The sequence below is a fragment of the Nannobrachium achirus genome (genome assembly GCF_963921795.1).
Source record: "Nannobrachium achirus genome assembly, chromosome: 11".
NCBI lineage: Eukaryota > Metazoa > Chordata > Actinopteri > Myctophiformes > Myctophidae > Nannobrachium > Nannobrachium achirus.
This window is the reverse complement of record NC_137820.1, coordinates 64,659,702-64,685,679: the sequence shown is the minus strand read 5'-3', so window position 1 is coordinate 64,685,679 and position 25,978 is coordinate 64,659,702. Positions and strand designations below refer to the sequence as shown.

At 44.0% G+C, this 25,978-nt stretch overlaps 2 protein-coding genes across 2 annotated transcripts in view; one reads left to right on the top strand and one right to left on the bottom strand.

Annotated features, from left to right (window-relative positions):
* The window catches only part of immp2l (inner mitochondrial membrane peptidase subunit 2), a 343,336-nt gene that overhangs the window by 64,074 nt on the left and 253,284 nt on the right, over positions 1–25,978 (bottom strand). The gene's annotated exons all lie outside the window — the stretch shown is intronic.
* Positions 19,332–24,749, top strand: lrrn3a (leucine rich repeat neuronal 3a; the record flags this gene model as incomplete). Its single annotated transcript, XM_080736212.1, has 4 exons — positions 19,332–20,225; positions 21,107–21,249; positions 23,108–23,330; positions 23,865–24,749. The coding sequence occupies 4 exons, from the start codon at positions 19,332–19,334 to the stop codon at positions 24,747–24,749; spliced, it is 2,145 nt and encodes a 714-aa protein (XP_080592338.1).

Here is a 25,978-nt window from a genome sequence, read left to right as displayed (position 1 = left end):
TCAAGCTGCCTCACGCAGAAACAGGAGATAGGCTGCTGCCCTATCTATGGCTCAGCAAGGCTTACTGTTGGGTGATAACCTTTATGTCCAAAACTGTTACTTTATCAGAATTCAAATTCAAAAGTATCAAAAGTAGCAGATCTACAAGCTTGTGGATCCGCTACGTTTGATATGTCTGTGTGACGCTGTAGTTAGGCCTGTCACAATTATCACATAATCATCTAATCGCAATTATTTGACATAATCATTTACATGTTGAAGAATGTTCATATTTTCAAACATTTTCAAAAATAGTGGAGATAGCAGATCTAAAGCTCACAACGCGTCGCAATGCGTTGCCATTTGCAACTTCAAAGCCTAAATGCCAAACAGAAATGTAATCGCAATTATTTGAGTGACAATTAATCATCATGTAAAATGTCATAATCGTGACAGCCCTAGCTGTAGTATGATAAAGTAGGGAGTTAAGTTACAAAACAACAACAACAACAACAACAACAACACCACAAAAAGAATATATTCAAATATGGAGACAAGAGGTTTCTGCCAGACAGCAACCATTGTTTAGTTCATTGTAACCATTGTTTAGTTCATTGTAACCGAGGCAAAGGTTTGAAACCATCGCAATATCGTTCTGAGGGCTCTATTTTGATTGTCTCAAGTACCATCTCTTATGCCTTAACTTCAAGGCCTGTCCATACTGTCTCCGACCACCGAACATTCCATCGGAAAAGGTCCGGTTCAATTACAAAATGACGTCACTCGCATCTTCTGAAAAGCATTTCAGTTCAGTTCAGAAAGCTGCACATCGGAAAGTCAGAACTCTCTCTCGAAACGCTTGGTGGCCAGAGACAGTATGGACAGTCCTTTATGTGAAGGCATTAAGAGCTAGTAGTTAAAACAATCAAAATACAGCCCAGAATGTCATATCGCCCTGCAAATGTCATCATAGCCCGAGCTAGACGACTGAATGGAGGAACTATGAGACCTAACACTCCGTCCATTTGCACTTAATGGATTACATTAGCTATTTATGAAACCATCAGTCTTCAGTGATGGCATCATAATGCAATGTGTTGAACCCCATGCACTCCAACCTGGACACACTTTTCATTGAGGTTCTTTGTTACTTTCTCTCTCCCTCTCTCTCTGTCTCTCCTACAGTGTGTCGTGATAAATCAACAGGAGTGTGCCTTGTTGTTCTTTGCCTGTGTGTGTGTGTGTGCGCGCGTGCGTGCCAGGGGCAGTACGTGTTGCCAAGTCTGCTTATTATAAGTGACTTGGGTTTGTTTTTTCTGTAAAAGTGTGTGTGTGTGTGTGTGTGTGTGTGTGTGTGTGTGTGGGAGGGTAGGTGTTTCTAAATTGTAGTGCCTTATTTGGGCTTGTTTGCTAATGTTAAATCAGTGGTAATTAAACATTTTCATGTAACCCCCAGATTAATATGAATTTGTCCACACACAGACCCCCTTAAATGGTAAATGGTGCATTTAGATAGCGCCGATATCCAAGGCACTTTACATAGATTGTGAATTACATTCACCCATTCACGCACACATTCATAGTGTACCCCGATGGCGGAGGAAACCATGCGAGGCACCAACCTGCTCACCGGGAGCAACTAGGGGTCCAGAGTCTTGGTCAAGGACTCTTCCACACCAACTCTGGGGGAGCCCTAGCTCTGGTCCATAGCGTTAGTGGAGTTCTCCCTAACGCTTCGTCTGGTCCGAAAATAACAAAAACTGTTTCGCCCCTCACCAAACCAAAGTGGACAGTTGAAAGTTGAAATGGAGTCTCCATCCGGTAGAATATTTTTCATTTCGCACTATAAATGTATTTTAAGCGTGTGGTGGGGGGCTCAGACCGCGTCCACTAAGTAGAGTAAGCTTTCAACTGTCCACTGATACCTTTGGTTTGGTGAGGGGCGAAACAGTTTTTGTTATTTTCGGACCAGACGACGGGTCTTTCCCAAGGATTTGGGAGGTAGAGGAACATAGCGTTAGGGAGAACTCCACTAACGCCATGGACCAGAGCTAGGGGAGCCCGGGATCGAACTGGGAACCCTTTCGGGAACCCTCCGTGTTCAAAGACGGTAACTGCCGCCCCCCTATTTTCAAATAGCCGAAGCCTACAGAAAGTCTGGTCTTCTGGGCTTGTTGTCATATAGACGTGTTCGCTGAGTTGTTTCTCTGGCAAACTGTGGCAGCACTGGTCAGTGGGGGGGGGGGGGGTCGTTAGCCAGGGGAGCTGGCAGCTTAGCATCCTCTGCTAATTAATTGCTGGCCGGCTGCTTATTTGCAGGCCCGGCGGAGCAGATGTAAGGTAGGAAGTGTGTCTCATTATGCATGTGAGCCGCCCCCACGCCGCTAATGAATGTAGCCATACAGCTAATGCTAATGACACACGCACACGCACGCACACACACACACACACACACACACACACACACACACACACACACACACACACACACAAACACACAAGCATTGCTAATGCGCCCGGCACACACATCCGCGTCGCTGTCAGGTAAGAAACCTTGTATCTCCATATTTTTTTTTTTCAACTTAGTTTTTTTAAATAGAATATGCCTTTCCTTCACAAGAGTGTCACGGGAAAGCAGTGAATGTAACAGATCTACAAGCTCACAATGTGTTGCATTGTGATTGTGGTGCGTTGGGAGCGGTTAAGTGTCAATTGTATATTACATTTTGAACCAGGTAAAAGTATTACCGTAGAAATAACTCCTGACTAAATAATAACTACATTGGATCTATCAGAACACAGGTTATTTGTTTCTATTCAGTATACATTAAAGGAGTAGTTCCCCCCAACTGTTTTTTTTTTATAGATTACTCACGTCATAGACTTTAGTTCAATAATATTTTTTGTATTGGTTGCATTCCTAAGACAAAAACAATATTTATAGTAAATTTACCCCCATTGTTTCCGGATGGGGTCCTGGATAATGCATTTGGGTCTCCGTGGTGGTGTGAGTAATCAATAGAAAAGAATGTCATTTTGGGGGTGAACTACAAGTCATCTTTCATAAAGTAACAGTTTTATGGAAGTACAAGGTTTCCACCCGCCAGCGACGATAAATAGAGAACAGAGATAAATGGTGATGGATTTGCTGTTAAAGGGGGGATAAATAAAGTGGTTAATTTGGACATAGGAGGTTTTCCCGCGCGGCAGTGACGACACGCGACGGCAGTGGGTGGGCGTGTTGTCACCTAGCAGCTTGTGACAGGAGAACAGCAGAGTGGGTGGGGGGCAGCCTGTGGTGGGTGGGGGGGGGGGGGGGGGTTGATGAAAGCACTGGTTAAGCTGAGACACATTTAATAGTAAATCAATACTGAGGGGTGGGTGGGGGGAGGAGTACTCAGATCAGGGGTGTAGTGGGTTGGGAACGCGGGGGTATGGAGTGCCCACACTTCTCTCAAGTCAAGTCAGTTGATATTAGATTTTCAGGTCGTTCTGACCCAGCAATTGGTTGAAATAGGCTTGCCAGCCGTGCTGAAATGAGCATGACTAACAGCAGATGGTAATATAAGATTTGAAAATGGATTAATTAATTGGAAATATCAATTGTGGAGCTATTTTGCATGGGAGGTTTGGCTGATGATCCAGTCATCAAATTATTGGTTGAGAACCACTGGTCTAAGGCTATTTCTGCCGCCGCGCAGACCCGTTTTAAGCTAGCGAAAACGTTATGTGCACGCGCACGGGTGCATGTGCGTGCACGCGCGGGGAGTGCCCAAACTTCCAAATTTAGCACTACAACACTAGATTCTTGTCTGAGTATAATTGTCTTCTTTTATTTGTTTATTTTTTTTACTTTAAAAAATAGCAGATCTACAAGCTCACAGCTTGTAGATCTGCTCTTTGTGTATATGAGACTATAACCCACACCTTGAATCAGTTTCTATCAAACCCAGGTGCATTATTTCTTTCCACAGTGTTCCACAGTGCACCAATTATCTGCACCTGTGTTGTTTCTGCAGCCTGGCCGGGAAGTAAGCAATTTACCCCGAGTGAGAGGACATTATGCTCTGATAATGTCCTGTGTGAGGGGGTGATCGGACGAGGCGAAGCCGAGTCCGATAACACCCTCACACAGGACATTATCAGAGCATAATGTCCGACCCCGAGTGGTAAATAGCTTTTCTACCACTTTTTTCCGTATACATGAAAGAAAACACATAGTTGTAACTTGCAAGGATATTAAGTTACAATCATTATTGCCTATAAAACTTCCGCGACGACAGCAAATAGTTCCACAAACAACATCTTCTACTCACCACCAGATGACGCCAACTCCATGCAGAGAAAGATGTCTAGCATACAGCTAAGCTAACGTCAGTTAGAAGGACCGTTCCGGCCGTAAATAGAGGCTGTTCGCTTCCAGAAAGGCATAGGTTCAGAGAAAAGGGGCTTTAAAGTTGGCGGATTGCATTGGATCCAAATAAATCGGCGACGTCGTACGCACGTTAGTAAACATAGGACCGCTACGACCGTCATATGTTGGTTGGGGGAAAGGTGTTCCGACTACCTCCTGAAGTCCCCGGATGTACACTGAGGCGCATTGATCTCGTCCTCACACAACTGCGGCGGTTGTTCTGCCATAACCTCCGGAATTTAGCCAATCAGAATCCAGTATTTGAACATGTGACTAGAAAAAGTGGTAGAACTACTTGTTTGTAGCTGGGGACTACTTTCTTGCAGAGCAGACCATAGTGTATTATTAGTGAAATAGAACAGTTTTAATTGGTACATGTCTATATTTTTCATGTTGCCATGTTGTAACTGTTTTAGAAAAGCAATAAGCCACGCGAGGCTTGTGGTTCCCTGTATTTTACCGGCTGAGAGGGTTGGAGACACTCGGCTGCGCATCGTGTCTCCCTACGCCTCTCAGCCGGTGTAAAATACCATAAAATAAAAATAACCACTTGCCTCTTGTGGCTTATTGCTTCATCATTCTAGGGGTCCTTGACATTAAAGCATTTGAGAAACATACATTTTCAGAAAAGCGTTGGGATTTAAAAGACTTTTCTGGGTATTTTTTAGGTCTTATTGGGTTCATTGAATACTTTATTAAGAGAGTCTGCAAAAACAAGGCATGGCGGCACATATTTATACAAAACAATGCTAATAGGATGACCTGGATAAGCCCTCAGGGCTCGTTTCCATTAAGGTCCTGTGTATTCAATTCATCTATTAATATATGGATTTTTCATAGTAATCTAAATCTATCAATTACTCACACACCATGAAGCAGTGAATATATGGAGAATGTTTTGTTTCTGTTGATGAATTCCTGAGTGTAGAATCCAACAGAGAACACTTGATGAATTGAAGAAAAATAGGGCTTCAAACTCAACAAGAACACAACACAATCAGTGTATAAACTCCCAACACTTGGATTACACAGTGGAGAGCTGTTATGCCTGTCTTGGAGCCCTATTTTCTTCGATTCATCAAATATTCTCTTCGTTTTTTGGATTGTTCTTTCAGGAAAGCTACAAAAACAAATCTTTAAAAAATTCTCCTTGAATTCAAGGCTTCCCGGGGTGAGTAATTGCTTGGAAAAAGTAGTCGTTTTGAGAGACTATACCTGTACAATACAGCACTTCCCCCTCTTACACAGAGGGAGGTCCGGTAGACCAGAGGGTTTAGATAGGTAGACACAACGAAAAGAGAAATGAAAGAGATCAATAGTTCTCTATGGGCAACCAGTCGGAATATTGCTCTGCACTGTAAACGCAACACGCACGCACGCACGCACGCACGCACGCACGCACGCGCACACACGCACACACACACACACACACACACACACACACACACACACACACACACACACACACACACACACACACACACACACGACTGTAAACACAACACCACTACTGCTGGTTAGTGTCTCTGTCAGTACAGTATAGTATATCAATAGAAGGCTGTTTGAAACAACACTGTACTGACAAGTCAAACTACGTTTCCATTTATAAAGCTCTCTCACCAAAAGAAAAGGCTTCATCGCAAAGTGCCAGGACATCATCTAAAACTATGCACAGCATCACGAAGGGTCTGTCTGTGTGTGTGTGTGTGTGTGTGTGTGTGTGTGTGTGTGTGTGTGTGTGTGTGTGTGTGTGTGTGTGTGTGTGTGTGTGTGTGTGTGTGTGTGTGTTTGCGTGTCCGTGTGTGCGTGCACACATGCATCTTGCTCCACGTTTTAGGTTAGGAAAATAAAACATATTTTTCTCACAAACCATTTTCTTAACCACTTGAACCCCAATATGCCTGGATGGAGGGGGGACATTGGCCCAGAATAGCAGATCTTCAAGCTTACCACTTGTAGACGTAAAACCTTTTTACCGTAAAATATTTGGTGTAGGTGGAAAAAGTAACTGTTTTACCTGCAGAAACACCCTGCTGTAGTTTGTTTAGGGTATTTTATACTTTAGCTATTGAAAAATAGCAGATCTACAAGCTCACAATCACAACGTGGCACCGTGTGCCACACTGCGAGCTTTTTCTTTTCTTTTTTTTTTTTAATATTTGAATACCTTTTTTAAAGCGATCATTTGTAACTCAAATATTTGCTTCTGGGGGGGTCCCTGATAGGCCTACATAATATTTACAAAACATCAGACTCCACCTAAACCCATAGCACTACTGTAACACTCCCCCTTCCCTCAATGACCATACATGAAGCTAGATAGCATTTTTTTAACCCGTTTTTTACTGATTAGGTGCGTGGTCTACCTATGTTATTGTTTTTTCTAGATTGATATTCCTATGCATTTGTTATATTGTTATATTGCTGTTAATGTACTGACATATTATCTGCTTATTATAAGTCGCTTTGGATTAAAAGCGTCTAAATGCCTAAACTGTAAACTGTATCTCTGTCTACCAAAACAAACAGTGAAAACGCCTAAATGTTGGGCAATGGGCAAATTCATTGATTGATTCTTTATTAGCAGTTTGCAAAAACACTGGAAAGTACAGTTCAAATAAGGTCTGCTCAGATTTAAACCCTAGAAAATCACTATAGCTTGTTTCTTGTTTCCATTGGGGTCCTTTGTACTCAATGCATCGAAAAAAGCATACCATGCCTTGAAAGTGCCACTCTGTAAATAGTGAAAAGCAGCAGTGTTAAAAGGCTGCACCATGAATGGGGGTTTTAAGCCACAGAGGAAGGAACGCTACACGTCCCCAAAGAGCCTCTTTCTCCTTCACTCACTATACATTAATAAAGAGCACGTAAGACTAAAGCACAGGGTCAATACACCAGATACTGAATGTTACAGCCTACCTGTAGCGTAGGGACCGGAATATAAAGCACACTTATGGCTCTCTTCCACTGCAAGAACCAAGTGAAGTGTGCAGTGCTGTGTTAATGTATTTCATGGGTTCTGGCTCCGTCTCAGATAAAGCTCTTTCTCAGAACCTAATTTGGGCCCTGCTCGGGAGGCACTAACTGAGGGTGACCAGCCGTTCCTGTTCGGCTGCATGGGACTGTCCCGGTTTCAAGCTGCGTGTGTCCCCAATCCAGACTGTGTTTTTTGGCACAATAAATTAAAATAATAATCCTTGTTTTCAGCGGTTGCATAGACTTTTATCATGTGCTGTTCATCTATTAGGCCTATGTGCGCTATTACCTGACCAATGAGAAAACATGAATGGAGAATTACGTGTCTGTACTTAGCTGGGGAAAAAATAATTCCCCGGTGCACATCCAGTACAGTGCATGTGCGTGTATAAACGTGGATGAATATGCATGCATGTGGATGAACATGCGCATTCATGTCCCGATTTTGGGTTTTGAAAATAGTCACCCTATACTAACCCTGAGTTCTGGGAAGACAGAATAAATAATACAAAAAAAGAATAGGGAAATGTAGGTTAACGTTTATCTACCTCTATAAATGACTTGTGACAGTGGGAATCAGCAAGCAACAAAAACAAAAAGCAACAATGTCCCAGTGTCCCAGTGACAGTAGAAGGGTTTCTCTTTGTAGCTGTGGTGTTGTACTGTACCAGTGACAATAGAATGGTTTCTCTGTGTAACTGTGTCGTTGTACCGTACCAGTGACAATAGAATGGTTTCTCTGTGTAACTGTGTCGTTGTACCGTACCAGTGACAATAGAATGGTTTCTCTGTGTAACTGTGTCGTTGTACCGTACCAGTGACAATAGAATGGTTTCTCTGTGTAACTGTGTCGTTGTACCGTACCAGTGACAATAGAATGGTTTCTCTGTGTAACTGTGTCGTTGTACCGTACCAGTGACAATAGAATGGTTTCTCTGTGTAACTGTTTTGTTGTACTGTACCAGTGACAATAGAATGGTTTCTCTGTGTAACTGTGGTGTTGTACTGTACCAGTGACAATAGAATGGTTTCTCTGTGTAACTGTTTTGTTGTACTGTACCAGTGACAATAGAATGGTTTCTCTGTGTAACTGGTGTTGTACTGTACCAGTGACAATAGAATGGTTTCTCTGTGTAACTGGTGTTGTACAGTACCAGTGACGATAGAATGGTTTCTCTGTGTAACTGTGGTGTTGTACAGTACCAGTGACAATAGAATGGTTTCTCTGTGTAACTGTGGTGTTGTACTGTACCAGTGACAATAGAATGGTTTCTCTGTGTAACTGTGGTGTTGTACTGTACCAGTGACAATAGAATGGTTTCTCTGTGTAACTGTGGTGTTGTACTGTACCAGTGACAATAGAATGGTTGCTCTGTGTAACTGTGGTGTTGTACTGTACCAGTGACAGTAGAATGGTTTCTCTGTGTAACTGTTTTGTTGTACTGTACCAGTGACAATAGAATGGTTTCTCTGTGTAACTGTGGTGTTGTACTGTACCAGTGACAATAGAATGGTTTCTCTGTGTAACTGTGGTGTTGTACTGTACCAGTGACAATAGAATGGTTTCTCTGTGTAACTGTGGTGTTGTACTGTACCAGTGACAATAGAATGGTTTCTCTGTGTAACTGTGGTGTTGTACTGTACCAGTGACAATAGAATGGTTTCTCTGTGTAACTGTGGTGTTGTACTGTACCAGTGACAATAGAATGGTTTCTCTGTGTAACTGTGGTGTTGTACTGTACCAGTGACAATAGAATGGTTGCTCTGTGTAACTGTGGTGTTGTACTGTACCAGTGACAATAGAATGGTTTCTCTGTGTAACTGTGGTGTTGTACTGTACCAGTGACAGTAGAATGGTTTCTCTGTGTAACTGTTTTGTTGTACTGTACCAGTGACAATAGAATGGTTTCTCTGTGTAACTGTGGTGTTGTACTGTACCAGTGACAATAGAATGGTTTCTCTGTGTAACTGTGGTGTTGTACTGTACCAGTGACAGTAGAATGGTTTCTCTGTGTAACTGTTTTGTTGTACTGTACCAGTGACAGTAGAATGGGTTCTCTGTGTAACTGTGGTGTTGTACTGTACCAGTGACAATAGAATGGTTTCTCTGTGTAACTGTGGTGTTGTACTGTACCAGTGACAGTAGAATGGTTTCTCTGTGTAACTGTTTTGTTGTACTGTACCAGTGACAATAGAATGGTTTCTCTGTGTAACTGTTTTGTTGTACTGTACCAGTGACAATAGAATGGTTTCTCTGTGTAACTGTGGTGTTGTACTGTACCAGTGACAATAGAATGGTTTCTCTGTGTAACTGGTGTTGTACAGTACCAGTGACGATAGAATGGTTTCTCTGTGTAACTGTTTTGTTGTACAGTACCAGTGACAATAGAAAGGTTTCTCTTTGTACTGTACCAGTGACAATAGAATGGATTCTCTGTGTAACTGTGGTGTTGTACTGTACCAGTACAGTACAGTGACAGTGACAGTGACAATAGAATGGTTTCTCTTTGTACAGTACCGGCGCGGCCCCAGCCTGCACCTCACTCTGCAGCTCGCTGAATAAAATATGGCGGTCTGGGACCACTTTATGAGCTGTCTGCCATATTAGGATGGGAGCAGCGTAAGAGCTTTGGGCCTTTGACTCCGACCACCAGAGGGGGGGGAAAAAACACATAAATATTTCACGTTTTGGCCCTTTTTAATCCATTTAGAGGATGTCAATATTCAGCACTATGCCAGACCGGAGCCTTTTTTTGCAGTTTAAACACAGCTTATTTTAGCCAGACAGACAGCTTTTGTAGCAGAGCATGTTGGCAGTAATGCATTACAAAATGTGTTTAGAAGGGAACAATGACAAAAAGCCCAGAACTCGCTGTTGGAGACTTTTTCAAAGTGCTGCATTTGCAGTGTGGGAGATGTAGCTTTTAAGGAGTGTGTGCTAAGCAGTTGTGGAAGAAGTACTCTAGTAATATTTATATACAAGTAATATTTATATATATATATATATATATATATATAAGTATCAATGCTTTGTACAACTCTGGTGCAAGTAGAAGGCCTGCATTGTGAATTTTACTTGAGTAAAAGTGGGAAAGTATTGGCATCAAAATACACTTAAAAAGAGGGTTAGGGCTAGCAGATCTACACGCTCACAACACTTTGCAGATTGATTATTTTCAAACAGAAGAAGTATAAAAAAGGGATGTATCGGTTAAAGTGTGTTTTGAAATAATCTAAATCTTCAAAGTGACACGTACTGTAACTTAGTAAGTAAAAAAGCACAATATTTGCCTCTGAGATGTAGTGGGGTTGGAATTATTAAGTATCAAGAAAAGTACCTCAAAGTACTGGAGTATGGTACTCAGTTATTAGAGACCTTAAGCAACGCCATACGCAACGGCAGATGACAACGGTAAACGGAAATGATACGCGCTCGATAGATAAACCTGCCGTCGCCCCAGCCGTCTCTACTACGGCAGAAGGTCCCTTCCCACGTAGCGCCTACTCCGTCTGCTGCGTGTACGCGTCGCCATGGGAACCAAAGCGTTCAGTGAAAGGGGTGGGAACCCGTCGCCGCCGAGGCATTGCTTAACCATTTTGATCGCTACGGCGATTACGTCATAGCCTGGCGTTGCCGTCCTGAAAATCAACTTAAAGTCGCTATTTTCCATCACTGGTGGTACAGCAGTGTCCGGAGACTCCGGCATGGTGTGCAGACTGTGCACGCTTCAGCACAAATCACTCCTCACGGGTTCAGACCCTTAACTGCTTTAGCTAACCAAACGTTTCCTGAGCGTCTAACTCCTGGCCTTTCAGGTCACACGCTTTCAGACAGACCGCCGGCGTTGGCCGATTAAAGAACAAGGACTTTTTCCTCTTTCTTGTGTGAGGTCTGATTTCATTAGCACAGAGAGGCACTCAAACTGATCCGATCCCACTCAGATGATCCCATTAAAAACACATCCCCTGTTGTTCTACGCTGTCATTCAGCAAAAAAAACACAACACACAAAAACAGTCGATTTACAAGCTCACAATGTTCTTGTAGATTCTATTGTATCGATGTAAAAAAAAAACTGCTGACATCGTGTTGATGTCATCAACAAATTGGTCAGCCATCCCATGTAAAAGATGCAGTTTTTTTACAAGATAGTGTTAAAGGAGTAGTTCACCCCCAAAATCTTTTTTTTCCTTTGATTTCAACTTGAGTTCAATAATATATATTTTTTCGTATTCCTAAGACAATCATGTGATTACAATAAATGTACAATGTACCCCCATTGATTCCGGATGGGGACTCCACGGTAAATTTACTATAATATTTTTTTTGTCTTAGATATGGGACAAATACAAAAAATATATTATTGAACTCAAGTCTCCATGGCGTGAGTAATCAATAGAGAAAAACGATATATACATTTTGGGGGTGAACTACTCCTATAACATTCTCGCTAAAGATATTTCTGCCAACCAGATGCAAAAGTGCACCGCAAAACGCCACGCAGCGCAGCTGAGCTGTCAGATGCGAGCACAGCGCAGCGCGGGGCGTTCCGTTCCCTAAACAACTCGGCTATCGGGTCGCTCCAGGAAGAACGAGATTAAATAAATGAGCTCATCTCAGTCTCTGTGGACAAACATAATGCACGTTCTCTCTCTATTAGCTGGTTTACATCCAAATGATGCCACCATAATAGCCTACTGTTGTTTTCCCATCTCTTCTCGTAACCTGAATACGCTCTTTAAGCGTATTTAGGTCTGCAGCCTTCGTTTCTATAGGAAATCATTTACATAACACAGTGCGGGGCTCCTGTATACACCATTATGTAAGCTAAATGTTAATTTAACGTGGAACGTGTAGAAAATTGCCTTTTCAGGGTTTGTCTATTAGAGGAAAAAACAACAAGAAGTACTCTTATGGGGCCATTAGAAAAAGCTAATGTAAACTGAGAGAGTTGGTTTAGTACACATTATTGTGTATCATTATTTTATGCTTTAACTATTGAAAAATAGCAGATATACAAGCTCACAGCGCGGCACCGAGTGCCGCGCTGCAAGCTTGTAGATCTGCTATTTTTGAAAAATCATGAAAATTAGAATTTTGGCCCGATTCTATAAGTGTCTTTTGAATCCTTCTAAGGTTTTTTGAAAAACCCTATGTTTCTATGTCAGCAATCTGGCCAGCCATCATCAAAGAAAAGGTCCTTTTCACTGTTCTTGAGAGACTACTATGTCAGTGGTTCTCAAACCTTTTCATGTGAATGACCCCTAAAATGATATTTATTTGGCCACGGACCCCCATCTCAAAATATCTAGTTCCAGGGACCACCCCCAGAAGCAAAATTTGAGTTACAAACGTTCGCTTTAAAAATACATATATTCAAAGATTTGCACACATTTTCACGACTTTCAAAAATAGCAGATCTACAAGCTCACAGCGCGGCACCGAGTGCCGCGCTGTGAGCTTGTATATCTGCTATTTTTCACTGGTTAAAGCATTCAATAATTCTAGGCCTGAATCAACACTCTTATCTGTGTTGTGCTGTGTGTGAAGCAAAATGAGATGCATGAGAGGGACGCCACATAACAGCCATTAAGTTGATAGTAGCAGATTAAACGTTAAAACATTTTGAATTAAGACAATTAACAAATGTCAAACTTTTTTTAGTTTTTGGTTTTATCCCTGATTAATTTGTGTTGTTCGTCATAGAGCAGCTTGGATACACTCTTTATGGGCTTTGACACAGATGGCAGAGTGGAACACCAGCAGAGAGAGAAAGAGAGAGAGAGAGAGAGAAAGAGAGAGAGAGAGAGAGAGAGAGAGAGAGAGAGAGAGAGAGATAGAGAGAGAGAGACAGAGACAGAGAGAGCTGATCGGTGTACTTGTTTTTACTTGAGTATTTTTTTACATCGTCTGTTGGAAACCTCATATGTCCAAAATTGTTACTTTTCAAAAATAGCAAAAAGTAGCAGATCTGCAAGCTCGATCTTCTACTTTTGATGATTTTGTGTGATGTTGTAGTGCAGTGGTCCTCAACCTTTTCAGGCCGCGACCCCCAAAATAATCATATTTTAACTTGGGACCCCCCACCCTGATGAGCACTAAGAGTTGATGCGTTACATTTTGTATAGCACGGTTCTATTGTGAAAATAGCAGATCTACATGCTCACCAACGCCTCAAAATGTCTGCCTCTAATATTTTACATTTTGGCCAATGTTTAATTTGTCATTTTAGAGGTATTAAAACTTCCTTAAATCATCACTTTAGAAATGTACATATACCCTTGTACTTTATGTTGGTTGTTTTCTCACTCAACAGTAAACAATGTTGCACATTAAGTTAATCATCTGGGGACCCCCCAAAACAATTTGGGGATCCCTCTGGGGGTCCCGACCCACAGGTTAAGAACCACTGCTGTAGTATGATCATGTAGGGAGCTAATTTACGGAGAGGAAAGAAAATAAACGTTAAACTATGGAGATAGGAGGTTTCTGCCCGACGACAACGGTCTGCCACAGACAGAGTGACCTTTCAGTAACTTGGCCTCGCCCCGTGCACAGACTGCACGCTGACTGCCAGGCACAAACAAGTTCATAATATATGCATGAGGTGACATCTCTAGTCCATTTAGAACGGCTACACATTATTGTGTATCATTATTTCATGCTTTAACTATTGAAAAATAGCAGATATACAAGCTCACAGCGCGGCACCGAGTGCCGCGCTGCGAGCTTGTAGATCTGCTATTTTTTTTAAATCGTGAAAATTAGAATTTTGACCCGTTTCTATAAGTGTCTTTTGAATCCTTCAAAGGTTTTTTGAAAAACCTATGTTTCTATGTCAGCAATCTGGCTTAGCCATCGTCAAAGAAAAGGTCCTTTTCACTTTAATGGAGCTCAGTTAGTCTGTTCTTGAGAGACTACTATGTCAGTGGTTCTCAAACCTTTTCATGTGAAGGACCCCCAAACTTATATTTATATGGCCACGGACCCCCATCTCAAAATATTTAGTTCCAGGGACCACCCAGAAGCAATATTTGAGTTACAAACGTTCGCTTTAAAAATACATATATTCAAAGATTTGCTCGACATTTTCACTGCTATTTCAAAAATAGCAGATCTACAAGCTCGCAGCGCGGCACTCGGTGCCGCGCTGTGAGCTTGTATATCTGCTATTTTTCACCGGTTAAAGCGTTCAATAATTCTGGGCCTAAATGGGCTAGTCTAGTAGCTCACGGACGGCTTAATCTACCTTTACACGCCAAGCTGTGTGGCGTCTACACTCAACGTAAAAAATTCATCAGCACATCAGCAGCGTGCCGTCAACACGAGGAAAAACCCAGCAGCACACACCTGTCACCCCGAAGAAAACAACTTTGATTCAATCCCTCATAAATAATCAAGCAGAAGTTTGCTGAGATGTAACCCGGGGCCAACACACACACACACACACACACACACACACACACACACACACACACACACACACACACACACACACACACACACACACACACACACACACACACACTACCACTTTGACTTTCCTGTTCCTAGCACTATCGTTAAAGGCGAAAAGATTCTTGATATGTTTTGAAAAGTCAAAGAATTGATTACAAAATATATATTGCTGTTGATTTTTATAAAGCATTGCACGGCTATAGGGCCAAAATACATCTGTCCTGAATCCTGATCTTGTGCCACAGTGTGAACCATTAGTCAGGGAATTTTAATAAAACCCTGGGAATAAATTCCTTACCAAAGGATTTCTTCACCAATGTGTTCGTAAAGGTGTCTAGTAACATATCTTACAAAGATTGAAATGCAACATCCCTAGGGAAATCTTTGACAGCTAGGGTAATTCTGGGTCTCATTCACTTACTATACACTTGAGGGAAAAAATGACTCCCAAAAAATATGCTTTAAGTAGCATGTGAGGGATCTAACTAGGTGTTTTTAATTATTCTGAATCCATTTCAAGCATTTGCTTTGCACGAAAAACTTTCCTTGGGCCAGAAATGGACCCCATAAAACTGTGAAAAGTGATGACTCATCACTAAACCATCGTTCTTTGGGGCTGTTTTTGGCCCAATAAATGTTTTTTGTGTAAAACAAATGCTTGCAATGGATTCAGAATAATTAAAAACACCTAGTTAGATCCCTCACATTAACTTAAAGCATATTTTTTGGGAGTCATTCTTTCCCTCATAGTAGGCCTATAGTGTATAGTAAGTGAATGAGACCCAGAATTACCCTAGCTGTCAAAGATCTTCTTAGATGTTGAATTTCAATCTTTGTTAGATATGTTACTAGACACCTTTACGAACACATTGGTGAAGAAATCCTTTGGTAAGGAATTTATTCCCAGCTTTGACAGGCATTCTGCTAAAATTCCCTGACTACATGTAGACCTCTCAGGTGGTCTGGGAAAGCTCTGTTTTCTGAAGCCACAGTCAGGACATTCTAAACATGGAGAAGCAGCATTCATTCCATCCACACATAACTCTCAGTTCAAACATGTCTGTTTGCCACTGCATTTTAGTGCATTTTAGAGTTCTTCTTTTTCTTCTGCACTGAAATGTTATTCTCTCTGGAACATAGTATTACTTTAAGGCTAAGGGATCATATTCAACTTATTTTTATTTATTTTTTAACTTTTTGGGGGGGCTTTTTCTGCCTTTATTGAAAGTCCACAGTGTAGAGATCATTAAGGGTTAGATTCAGGGTAAATCCCTGTGACATTCTAGCATCATGTCCAGGGGGTGTACTGTACTTGTACATCCATCTGCCTCACACTACAGAAACAGGAGATAGGCTCCTGCCCTATGGGCCTCAGGGCTCGGCAAGGCTTACTTACAGTGTAGAAAGACAGGAAACAGGAAACATGGAGAGAGAGAGTAAGGGAGAGAGTAGGGGAGTGACTAGTCTCGCGTAGCCAGACAACTATTCCACAATCTCCTATAGAGTCTGGAACGCGAGGAAGCTATTCGCAAGCTTGTCTATGAAGGGAGCGCTCGTTTTATGGTTAGATGTCACAGTTATTGTCCACGACGCTCAGTTATTGTCCACGACATTGCAAGCGGCGCGAAGGCCAGCGGACCTTGGTCCTGCTCTTCGCCCCCGAGCGCCGCAGGCGCGAGTGGCTGCGAAGAGCGGGACAGGTTACGAAGCCGTGGTGAATGCAATCGTTATATTTATGCCCAGGCCGTAAGGCCTGGGCAAGCGCACGATAAACGCAATGATAATTGGGTTTTGGTGCACCTCGCGCGGTCCAAGTGACTACAACCGAGCGCTCCCTACGTCCGGTTCAGCCAATCACAGGGGGCTTGGGGGAGACCGGAACCAGACCGGAACAGGGACAGCCTTGCGTATACGCCAGACGCGTCTGGAACTATACCTCCTGAAATCCGAGTAACGGAAGCTGGCATTTCCGTTCACGAAATATATATTTTAAAATGTCATTTCCGATAAGCAGCAATATATATGCTTAGAAGATTTTTATTTATATTAGAAGGATAAATGTGCACAACTGTAAGAACTAAACAGAAGTGGGGAGGAGGAGGCTTCACATCTGCTTTATCGCTTCTCAGAATACTCATGATCACAACTTCTGTCTCCCAGATATACGATACGACGGTAGCATTTGCAAATCGTATTTTCTTACAGGCATTGCAAGAAAAACACAATAAAAACAAGGCAAGTAAAAAAGGCTATACAGTTAGTTACTAAGAAATATAAATTAAAATCAAATACCAACAACAAATGCCTGTTCAAATAATAGCGTTTTGAGGTTCCTTTTAAAAATGTCGGCAGAGGTTGCAAATCTCAAGGCTTGTGGAAGAGCATTCAAAAGTTTGGGGGCCACAGCTTGAAAAGCCTTGTCACCTTTTGTTTTTAGATGAGTCCTTGGAACCTTTAACAGACCCTGCTCAGCAGACCTTAGGGCCCTTTCGGGCTCATAGGGTTCAACCACATCTTTGAGGTAGCTCGGAGCCTGACCATGCAGAGCTCTGTACGCAAGCACTAGAACTTTGAACTGGACCCTGACATTGACGGGGAGCCAGTGCAGGGAGGCCAGAACTGGGGTGATGTGGCACCTTCTACTGGACCTGGTGAGCAGTCTGGCGGCAGTATTTTGGATCGAACCAGGGACTCGCTGTATAGGCATCAGAGCCTATGTGGCTGCTACAACTCCTTAATAGTATTCAAATGTCCCGCTTTTACAATGTGTCCTAATGCCCTGTGTCTTAATGCCTCGATGCGTAACGTTTTATGTAAAGCACTCTGAATCGCCTTGTTGTTGAAATGGGGCTGTACAAATAAACTCGCCGTGAAAGCTTTTACTGCAGTGTCACCACTTTCCTTTTTACTGCTGAGAGCAGAATGTGAAGGGCTGTCTGTGCACGATAGGCAACACTCCCTCTCTACTCCACTGGCCTTGTTCTCCGAGTACACCCAGAGTGACTCTCAGAAGTCCTATTATTAACAACAGGCCTTCCAAATAATATATGTGCAAGGAGAAGTCAATCATAACAAGCAATTTCAAAGATGAAGGAACAATGCAATACAAATCGAAATGAGCTTGAACAGATCTACAATCTCCCTAAATGGATATCCCAACTCTATAAGTCAATAATTTCATATTACTATATTGCCAGTGGTTCTCAAAGTGTGGGTCCTAGTGGGACCCCCAGGCGTCCTTGGGTTCCAGGGGGTCCCCAGCAGAATGAGTTAATACAGCATCACAGTTCAGTTGAACCACTTTAACCCTTCTTCAAACTTAGGCTGTTTGAACACAGCCAATCTGCTCACTCACATCACAATGCTTGTTCTTTAAAACCAGGAAAACATCTGTGTCATTTTTTATTTATGTGTTGGCTGTTCAAAAAAAGCAGATATACAAGCTTTGTGCCGTGCTGTGAGCTTGCACATCTAATACATCTTGAAAGTGTGAGAACTACTGATTTAGAAGGCATTTGTAGAATTGGCCTCAGGTCTTAACTCATTTGGCTGCTATTTTAAACATAGGCTAAACTGTTTTCTGCCAAATTGTCCTTACCTTTTAACGTGGGCACGCGCACGCATCGTGCACGATCTGTGCGCAAAAAAAAAAAAAAAAAAAAAACGTGTGAAAAAATACCATTCTATGGCCGTGCAGTCAGCTCACTTGTTTACAATGAAAAGCTATGCGAACAGAGCTGCGATTGGACCTCAGACCGGATATGGAAACCTAGATCCGGTCCAAACGGGAAATACGACCGGATACAGTTAGGAGGCGGGCCTAAAGAGCCAGAATCGTCTATAATCAGCGACCATACTTTTAATCGTTTCATAATGATTAAAGCTAATTAAATCTTCAGGCTCCTCTGGCATCGCAGAGTGGTACAGCGGGAAATCTCCGGTTTCGACGGGGATCGCAGGAAATGAGTTAATGGGATAAAAAGATTAGGAAAAATCTAGAAAACTGTCAAACGTGTTTTTTTTTAGAAACACTGTTATATTGAGCAGAATTTCTTTCTCCTCCTCTCCTTTCTCCCCAGGTGGAAACTGACATCAGAGCCAAGCCGCCAGCAGCAGAGAAGCTAGAACAACAACAACGATGGCAGACAGAGCGATCTGTCCCCATCAGCCCGAGCCCCAGCGTCGTCGTTCCTCCAGCGTTCCTGCCCCGCCGCTCCACAGAACCTCTCCCTGAAGGATACGCTGACCTTCAGCTCCACATGACAACCTGGCACACACACTAAACACTCTGCCAACCAACCCGGGCACAAACAGAGGAGAGGAGAGAGGAGGGAGAGGACCAGAGCGTTCGGGGACCGGGGGGCCGTCAGCAGAAAACCCACTCTCTCTCTGTCTCCGCCGCAGTAACAAATGAGCTTTTATCGGTGAAGTTTAACGGCGCTGTAACAACTAGACTCCGCGAGGACCAATTACTAGCTAAGGGAATACAAGCAGCCCCTTCAAGATGAAGGAGACGACGACAGCGTTCGTGGCTTGTTTGTTAGCGGAGCTGGCTCTGACCGCCTTCGTCCTGGCCTCCGAGGAGGAGGCGGCCAGGGGGGAGGGGGGAGGAGGCGGGGGCTGCCCTGCGGCGTGCCGCTGCGAGACGCGGCCCTGGTTCTCGCCCAGCTCGGCGTACGCGGAGGCCGCCACCGTGGACTGCAACGACCTGGGCCTGTCCGCCGTCCCGCCGCGACTCCCCGCGGACACGCAGGTGCTACTGCTGCAGACAAACAACATCGTCAGCGTCCAGAAGGCTTTGGATTACCTGGCCAACATCACAGAGATCGATCTGTCCCAGAATAACATTTCCTCGTTGCGCGGCATCCGCCTGGGGCCCCTCCCCCGGCTGCTGTCGCTGCACATGGAGGAGAACTGGGTCCGGGCTCTGCCCGACGGCTGCCTGCCGGGGCTGCCCAACCTGCAGGAGTTCTACGTCAACCACAACCTGATCTCCTCCATCAGCCCCGGGGCCTTCCGCGGCCTGGCCCGGCTGCTCAGACTCCACCTGAACTCCAACCGACTGACCAGCATCGACGGCCGGTGGTTCACGCCGCTCCCCGACCTGGAGATCCTGATGATCGGGGAGAACCCCGTCCTCCAGCTGTCCGACATGAACTTCAGGTTCCTGGTCAACCTCCGCAGTCTGGTGCTGGCCAGGATGAACCTGACGGAGATCCCGGACAACGTGCTGGTCGGTCTGGAGAACCTGGAGAGCGTCTCGTTCTTTGACAACCTGTTGGACCGGGTGCCCAGGGCCGCTCTGAAGAGAGCCCGCAACCTGAAGTTCCTGGATCTAAATAAAAATCCCATCGAGAGGATACAGAGAGGGGACTTCATGGACATCCTCCATCTAAAGGTACTTTTACTTTACTTGCTTGCATACAGTATGTCCATTTTTCAATACTTTGAACTTCCACTACATCTCAGAGGCAAATATTGTACGTTTCAGTCCGTAACAATGATTTGAAAAGCAAAATACATGAACCATTTAACAATTTATTTTATGATTTACTGTACAAGCTCACAACGCTTCACATTGTGACACATTGTGAGCTTGTAGATCTGCTATTTTTTAAAGCTTTTTACATATTATATTTGGTATTTTAAGTATATTTTGATGCCAATACTTTCTGCTTTCTTTCTTTTGCTTAAATGATCATCATTTTCCACCTATATCTTCATCTATTGGTCCTCACTAATGCTGATTATAATATGGCACAATGTCACTGGTAGGCAGGTTTATGAACTGTCCACAGCCCTCCTCTGAGACATTAGGCAGTCTAAGCAGACCATTTCTACAACCGCGACGCGAGGCGGGACTACACTGCTATGACGTAATCGCCGTAGCGGTCAAAATCGTTAAGCAACAGCCTTCCGCGACGGGGTCCCATCCCTGTTACTGAACTCTTTGGTTCCCATGGCGACGCAACCACACAGCAGGCGTTGTAGACGCTACGTGGAAAGCTAGCCTCTGCCGTTGTAGGGACGGCTGTGACGGCGGCAGGTTGATCTAACGAGCGCTGATCGTTTCCGGGTACCGGGTTGTCATCTGCCGTTGCCGTAGCGTTGCTTGAAGTCGCTATAGAGTGAGCAGACATAAAGGGTGCCATCTTGACCATTAGTGAGGTTATATGAAGATAAGGTTGAAAACGGGTGTTTTATTTAAAGCACATTGCATTGCCTTGCTGTTGAAATGTGCTATACAAATCAACTTGCCTTGCCTTGTCTTGCCTAAAGGAGCTGGGCATCAACAGCATGCCTGAGCTGGTGTCCATCGACGGCTTTGCCCTGAACAACCTGCCAGAACTGACCAAGATCGAGGCCACCAACAACCCCAAGCTCTCCTACATCCACCCCAAGGCCTTCCACAAGCTGCCCAGGTTGGTAGGGAGATTAACCAAATATATCCAAACTGGGAGTTTAAAAGTGGAACCGACTATATACATTTATTGGTGAATTGATTTTCTCCATTGACTTTAATTAAACTTTTCCCAATTATGGAGATGTCTGACATCATAGACCACATGATACCACATCACATCATAGACCACACGTATGTCACAGTGATGCTACTAGCCCTGCATCCTGCGTCCCTGACACATATATTATATCTTTAATAAAGGATGCATTAAACTAAGCATCACTGCATCCCCAGGACGCATACAACTCTATCCTTCCTGCTATTCACTGCATTTCACTGCACCAGCTGAGCTGCATGTGGTGGAGTCTCCACAGCTGTGCGTTCTGGCATTATTGATAAGATGATTAAGATTGTCTTGTAAATCCATGTGTCTGTCCTTTATTAACTACATACAGGTAGCTATTTGTCATTATTTGTTTAAATTAAACTCCTTTTTGATGTTTTCAACGTTGATACATAATGCATGTGTCGTCGCGGGACCCATAGCATAATTCTGGGAACCGAATGACCACCTGTGGGGTCTGGGACCCATTACATTGAAAAGCAAGCAACATCACTGATGTCATATATGGGCATTCCAAGATATGGGCCTAATGTTGATGACATCAGGGATCTCCATATATGGGCATAAAAGGGACAAGGACTGACACAGAGATATCCATATATGGCCATTCATTTATTAGTGAATAGATTTTCCCTATTGACTTGAACTGGGAAAATTCTAACGGTAACCGAATTCACGTGGCACGGCAGCCACACTTGCAATTTACAATTGTATCTTTCTAGTTCATGCTCATGTAGGTTAATCGAGAAGCAGGTTTTTTTGTGATATATTTATTTCTTATATATTAACAATTCGACCGGAAAAAAATCTAATATAATTTGTTTGTATAATCGACAAAATCGATTAGTCTGATTAACCACTTAAGCCCTGTATTATAGTACCATGTTGTACAATGGCATGTAGTTAGGGTTAGGGTTAGGGTTAGGGTTAATAGCCGATCTACCAGCTCCACACCGCGATAGCCTATAGGTAAAGGTTTGAAAGAATCTTTCTGTCTGACACGCTTACTGTGCATTCTCTTATTTATTTTGTCCTGCATTATGGAAGCACTGAGACTGTGCAGTATATAGTGTTGTATATTTTATTTAGTTAATTATTGATGGTTTCTTTGGTTATGATGTTACCTTGTGGGATCTATAGTACTTTTCTTGCCCTGGCAGTAACTGTCTCTAAACTGCCGTGCTGCCGTTGACGACAGCACTTCCCCTCACAGGATCAATAACATGTCTTATCTTCTTATCTCATTGTTCTCTCCAAAGTTTTCAGTTGAGAGTGGGTCCCCCACAACCTTTTCATAGATTCCATATGGTTTCATCGTTTGACAGCACAATCATCAGTGTATTTTGGATTCATGTCAATTTGTGTTTTCAGATATTTAACCACTTGAGCCGTCATTACCTAATAAACTTGACCTTTTACTCTGTACTTAGTCTGCTCTTTTTCCCCCTCTACACCAAACCTCTTTGCCGAAAATAGCCGATCTACAAGCTTGTGTGAGCTTGTAGATCGGCTATTTTTGGCAATAGCTCTCAGAATATGGACGCTAGGCTTCAAGTTGTCAATATAAAAAGGATCGGAAGATTTGGAGGACCCCCTGTAGTAACTCTGAGGACCTCCTAGGGGTCCCGGACCCCCTGTTGAAGACCCCTGCCCTAAGGGTTGTAACTGTCTCTAAACTGCTGTGCTGCCGTTGACGACATCAGGATCAATAACATGTCTTATCTTCCTATCTCATTGTTCCTCATCCCTGCAGGCTGGAGACCCTGATGCTGAACAGCAACGCTCTGGCTGCGCTGCACCGCCTCACGGTGGACTCCCTGCCCAACCTGCGCGAGGTGAGCCTGCACAGCAACCCCATCCACTGTGACTGCGTGGTGCGCTGGATCAACATGAACCGCACCGCACTGCGCTTCATGGAGCCCGACTCGCTCTACTGCGCCCAGCCAGAAGAGTACCAGGGCCAGCACGTCCGACAGGTATTCACTGACTGACTGATTGATTGATTGATTGATTGATTGAATACTTTATTAGCAGATCGCACAGGAAAAGCACAGGACAGCACAGTTCAGATACAAGGTCTGCTAATATAGAATTTACCACCCAGGAAAGCTCTATGGCTTACAATTTGTAGGATCTCTCTCTTTTCTTTTTGCTATTGTTTTTCTCTTTTCTCTTTCTCTTTATTATGCACATTGTCTGAAGGAAGCTGAACAAAATGTTTTACTCTTAAGTACCTAACAATTATGCTTATCAATTACTTTTTCGATGAATGGAATAATTGAGAAGTGTATTTTGGGGATATTTATTTGATTGAATTATTTTCTTTTTATATGTTTTGATTAACCAGCTAAACCCCATTTTAGGCTTTGTTGCTCAATGGTGTCATGCAAAAACAGCAGATCTACAAGCTTATTTAGCTAATATAATAGATTTTTTTTATATTTAAAAAACAAACAAAGAAATAGAATTAGATTAGTTTGACTAACTGATGCACCCCTCTCTACCGCCAGGTGCATTTCCGGGAGATGGCGGAGATCTGCGTTCCCCTCATCTCCCCTGGAAGCCTTCCCGCCCGGCTCTCGGCCGCCAAAGGAGGGTCAGTGACGCTGCACTGCCGCGCCTTCGGAGAGCCAGAGCCGGAGATCTACTGGGTCACCCCGTCGGGCGACCGCGTCCTCCCGGACACCCTGTCCCACAAGTACTACATGCACCCGGAGGGGACGTTCGACATCTACGACCTCACCGTGCGCGAGGCCGGCCTGTACACCTGCGTGGCGCACAACCTGGTCGGGGCCGACCTCAAGTCCGTGGCGCTGACGGTGGACGGATACTTCCCCGACGCCTCGAACCAGTCTTTGCGCGTTTACGTCCAATCCGTCCAAAGCCATTCCGCCATGGTGTCTTGGGAGAGTCCCGGCGGTTTGGTGTCACGGCTAAAGTGGCACGCGACGATGGCCGGACAACACCCGTCCGCGGCGTTCACGGCGAGGGTTCCGTCCGACGTGAAGGAGTATCACCTGCTGCACCTGGAGCCCTCCACGCGCTACCGGGTGTGCGTGGAGGCAACGGGGGCTCAGTGGGCACGCAACAGGGACTGCGTCAACGTCACCACGAGGGGACTGCCACTGCCCGCCGAGAACACGCAGACGCGGGACGCGCTGGTCATAGCCGCCTGGGCGGCGCTTTGCGTCGGCGTCGCTTGTTCCGTCATCTCTGCGTCTCTTTACAGCCACCTGTTCTACCGGAAAGTGACGGGTGAACAGGCTGAGGAGGCACTGCTGGGACCGGACGACAAGGACGACCGCTCCCTCCCTCCCTCTCTTTTGGAAGAGTGTCGTGCGTCCGGCGTGAAGGTGAGAGCCACGCTAATAGACTTACCAGACGACACCATATGAGGAAATGTCCTTGGGCCCTGGCCACGGGAAGCGCTTTGGATTAAGACGGCGGTGACAGAGTGACGGACTGGAACTGGACAATGTAATTTAAGTGTCCCCTCTCCTTTTGACTTTGGGACAGGGTTTGCAGAGGAACGGTTCCGGAGCTTAGCAGGGAGACGAATTCATACATATTTACATAGCCGGGTAAGAGACAGAGAGAGAGTGAGAGAGACTATTTTGTATTTCGAGGTTGTGCCATTGCAGCAAACTTTCACAGACAGGTATCGAATGGCTCTTTTCGGCTACGAGAACTAAGTGAACCATGGCAGGCTGTGAAATGTATTTCACACAACTCACAGGTTGAGGATTTGTTTCCATAATACATGCTACGTCTGTCTGGGTTCCAGATACGGTTCTCAGAATCTCATTTGGGTCCCTGCTCAGGAGGGTTAGTTCTAGGAAAACCGGAACTCGGACCTTGTACTTTCAAATGTTGTAAAAACAAATTGCTAAAATAGCTGATCTACCAGCACGCAGAGCGTCACACTGTGAAGCGTGGCGAGCTTGTAGATCAGCTATCCCTGGTTCTGGATATCGTCTCTGTCGGGTGGAAACCTCGTATGTCCAAAGCTGTTTACTTTTTCAGGATTCAAATTCTAAAATAGCTAAAGTAGCAGATCTACAAGATCAAAACCCATCCCATCTGCTGCTTTTGTGCGACGCTGTAGTAAAGTATGATCAAGTAGGGAAGTTAATTTACATGGGGGAAAAAAACGTATGGAGATAAGAGGTTTCTGCCCGACAGCAACGATATAAGGTAAACATAAACAAAGCAAACCGTGACAGAACTTCAGGTGGGAAAGAGTCATTGGTGCAGTGCGAGTGTCTCTATTTGCCCTTGTTGTGGCTTCACCTTGTGAAGACGTCCCCGATGTCCCACAAGACATCTTTCTTTCTGTGCTGTGTATTATCAAAGGCATGGTGTGTAACTTTAGCCTGTGTTTATATAACGACACAATATACGGTACTTGTTTTACCAATCATTTCCCCTCTATGCCAGTGGTTTTCACAGGACCCCCAGGGTGGGTCCCCAAATTATTTTGGGGGGGGACCTGGATGATTAACTTAATGTGCAACCTTGAACCAACATAAAGTTTAGTGTATAGAGGGTATATGCACATTTCTAAAGTGACAATTTAAGGACTTTTTAAAATGACAAATTAAACATTGGTCAAATTGTCAAATAT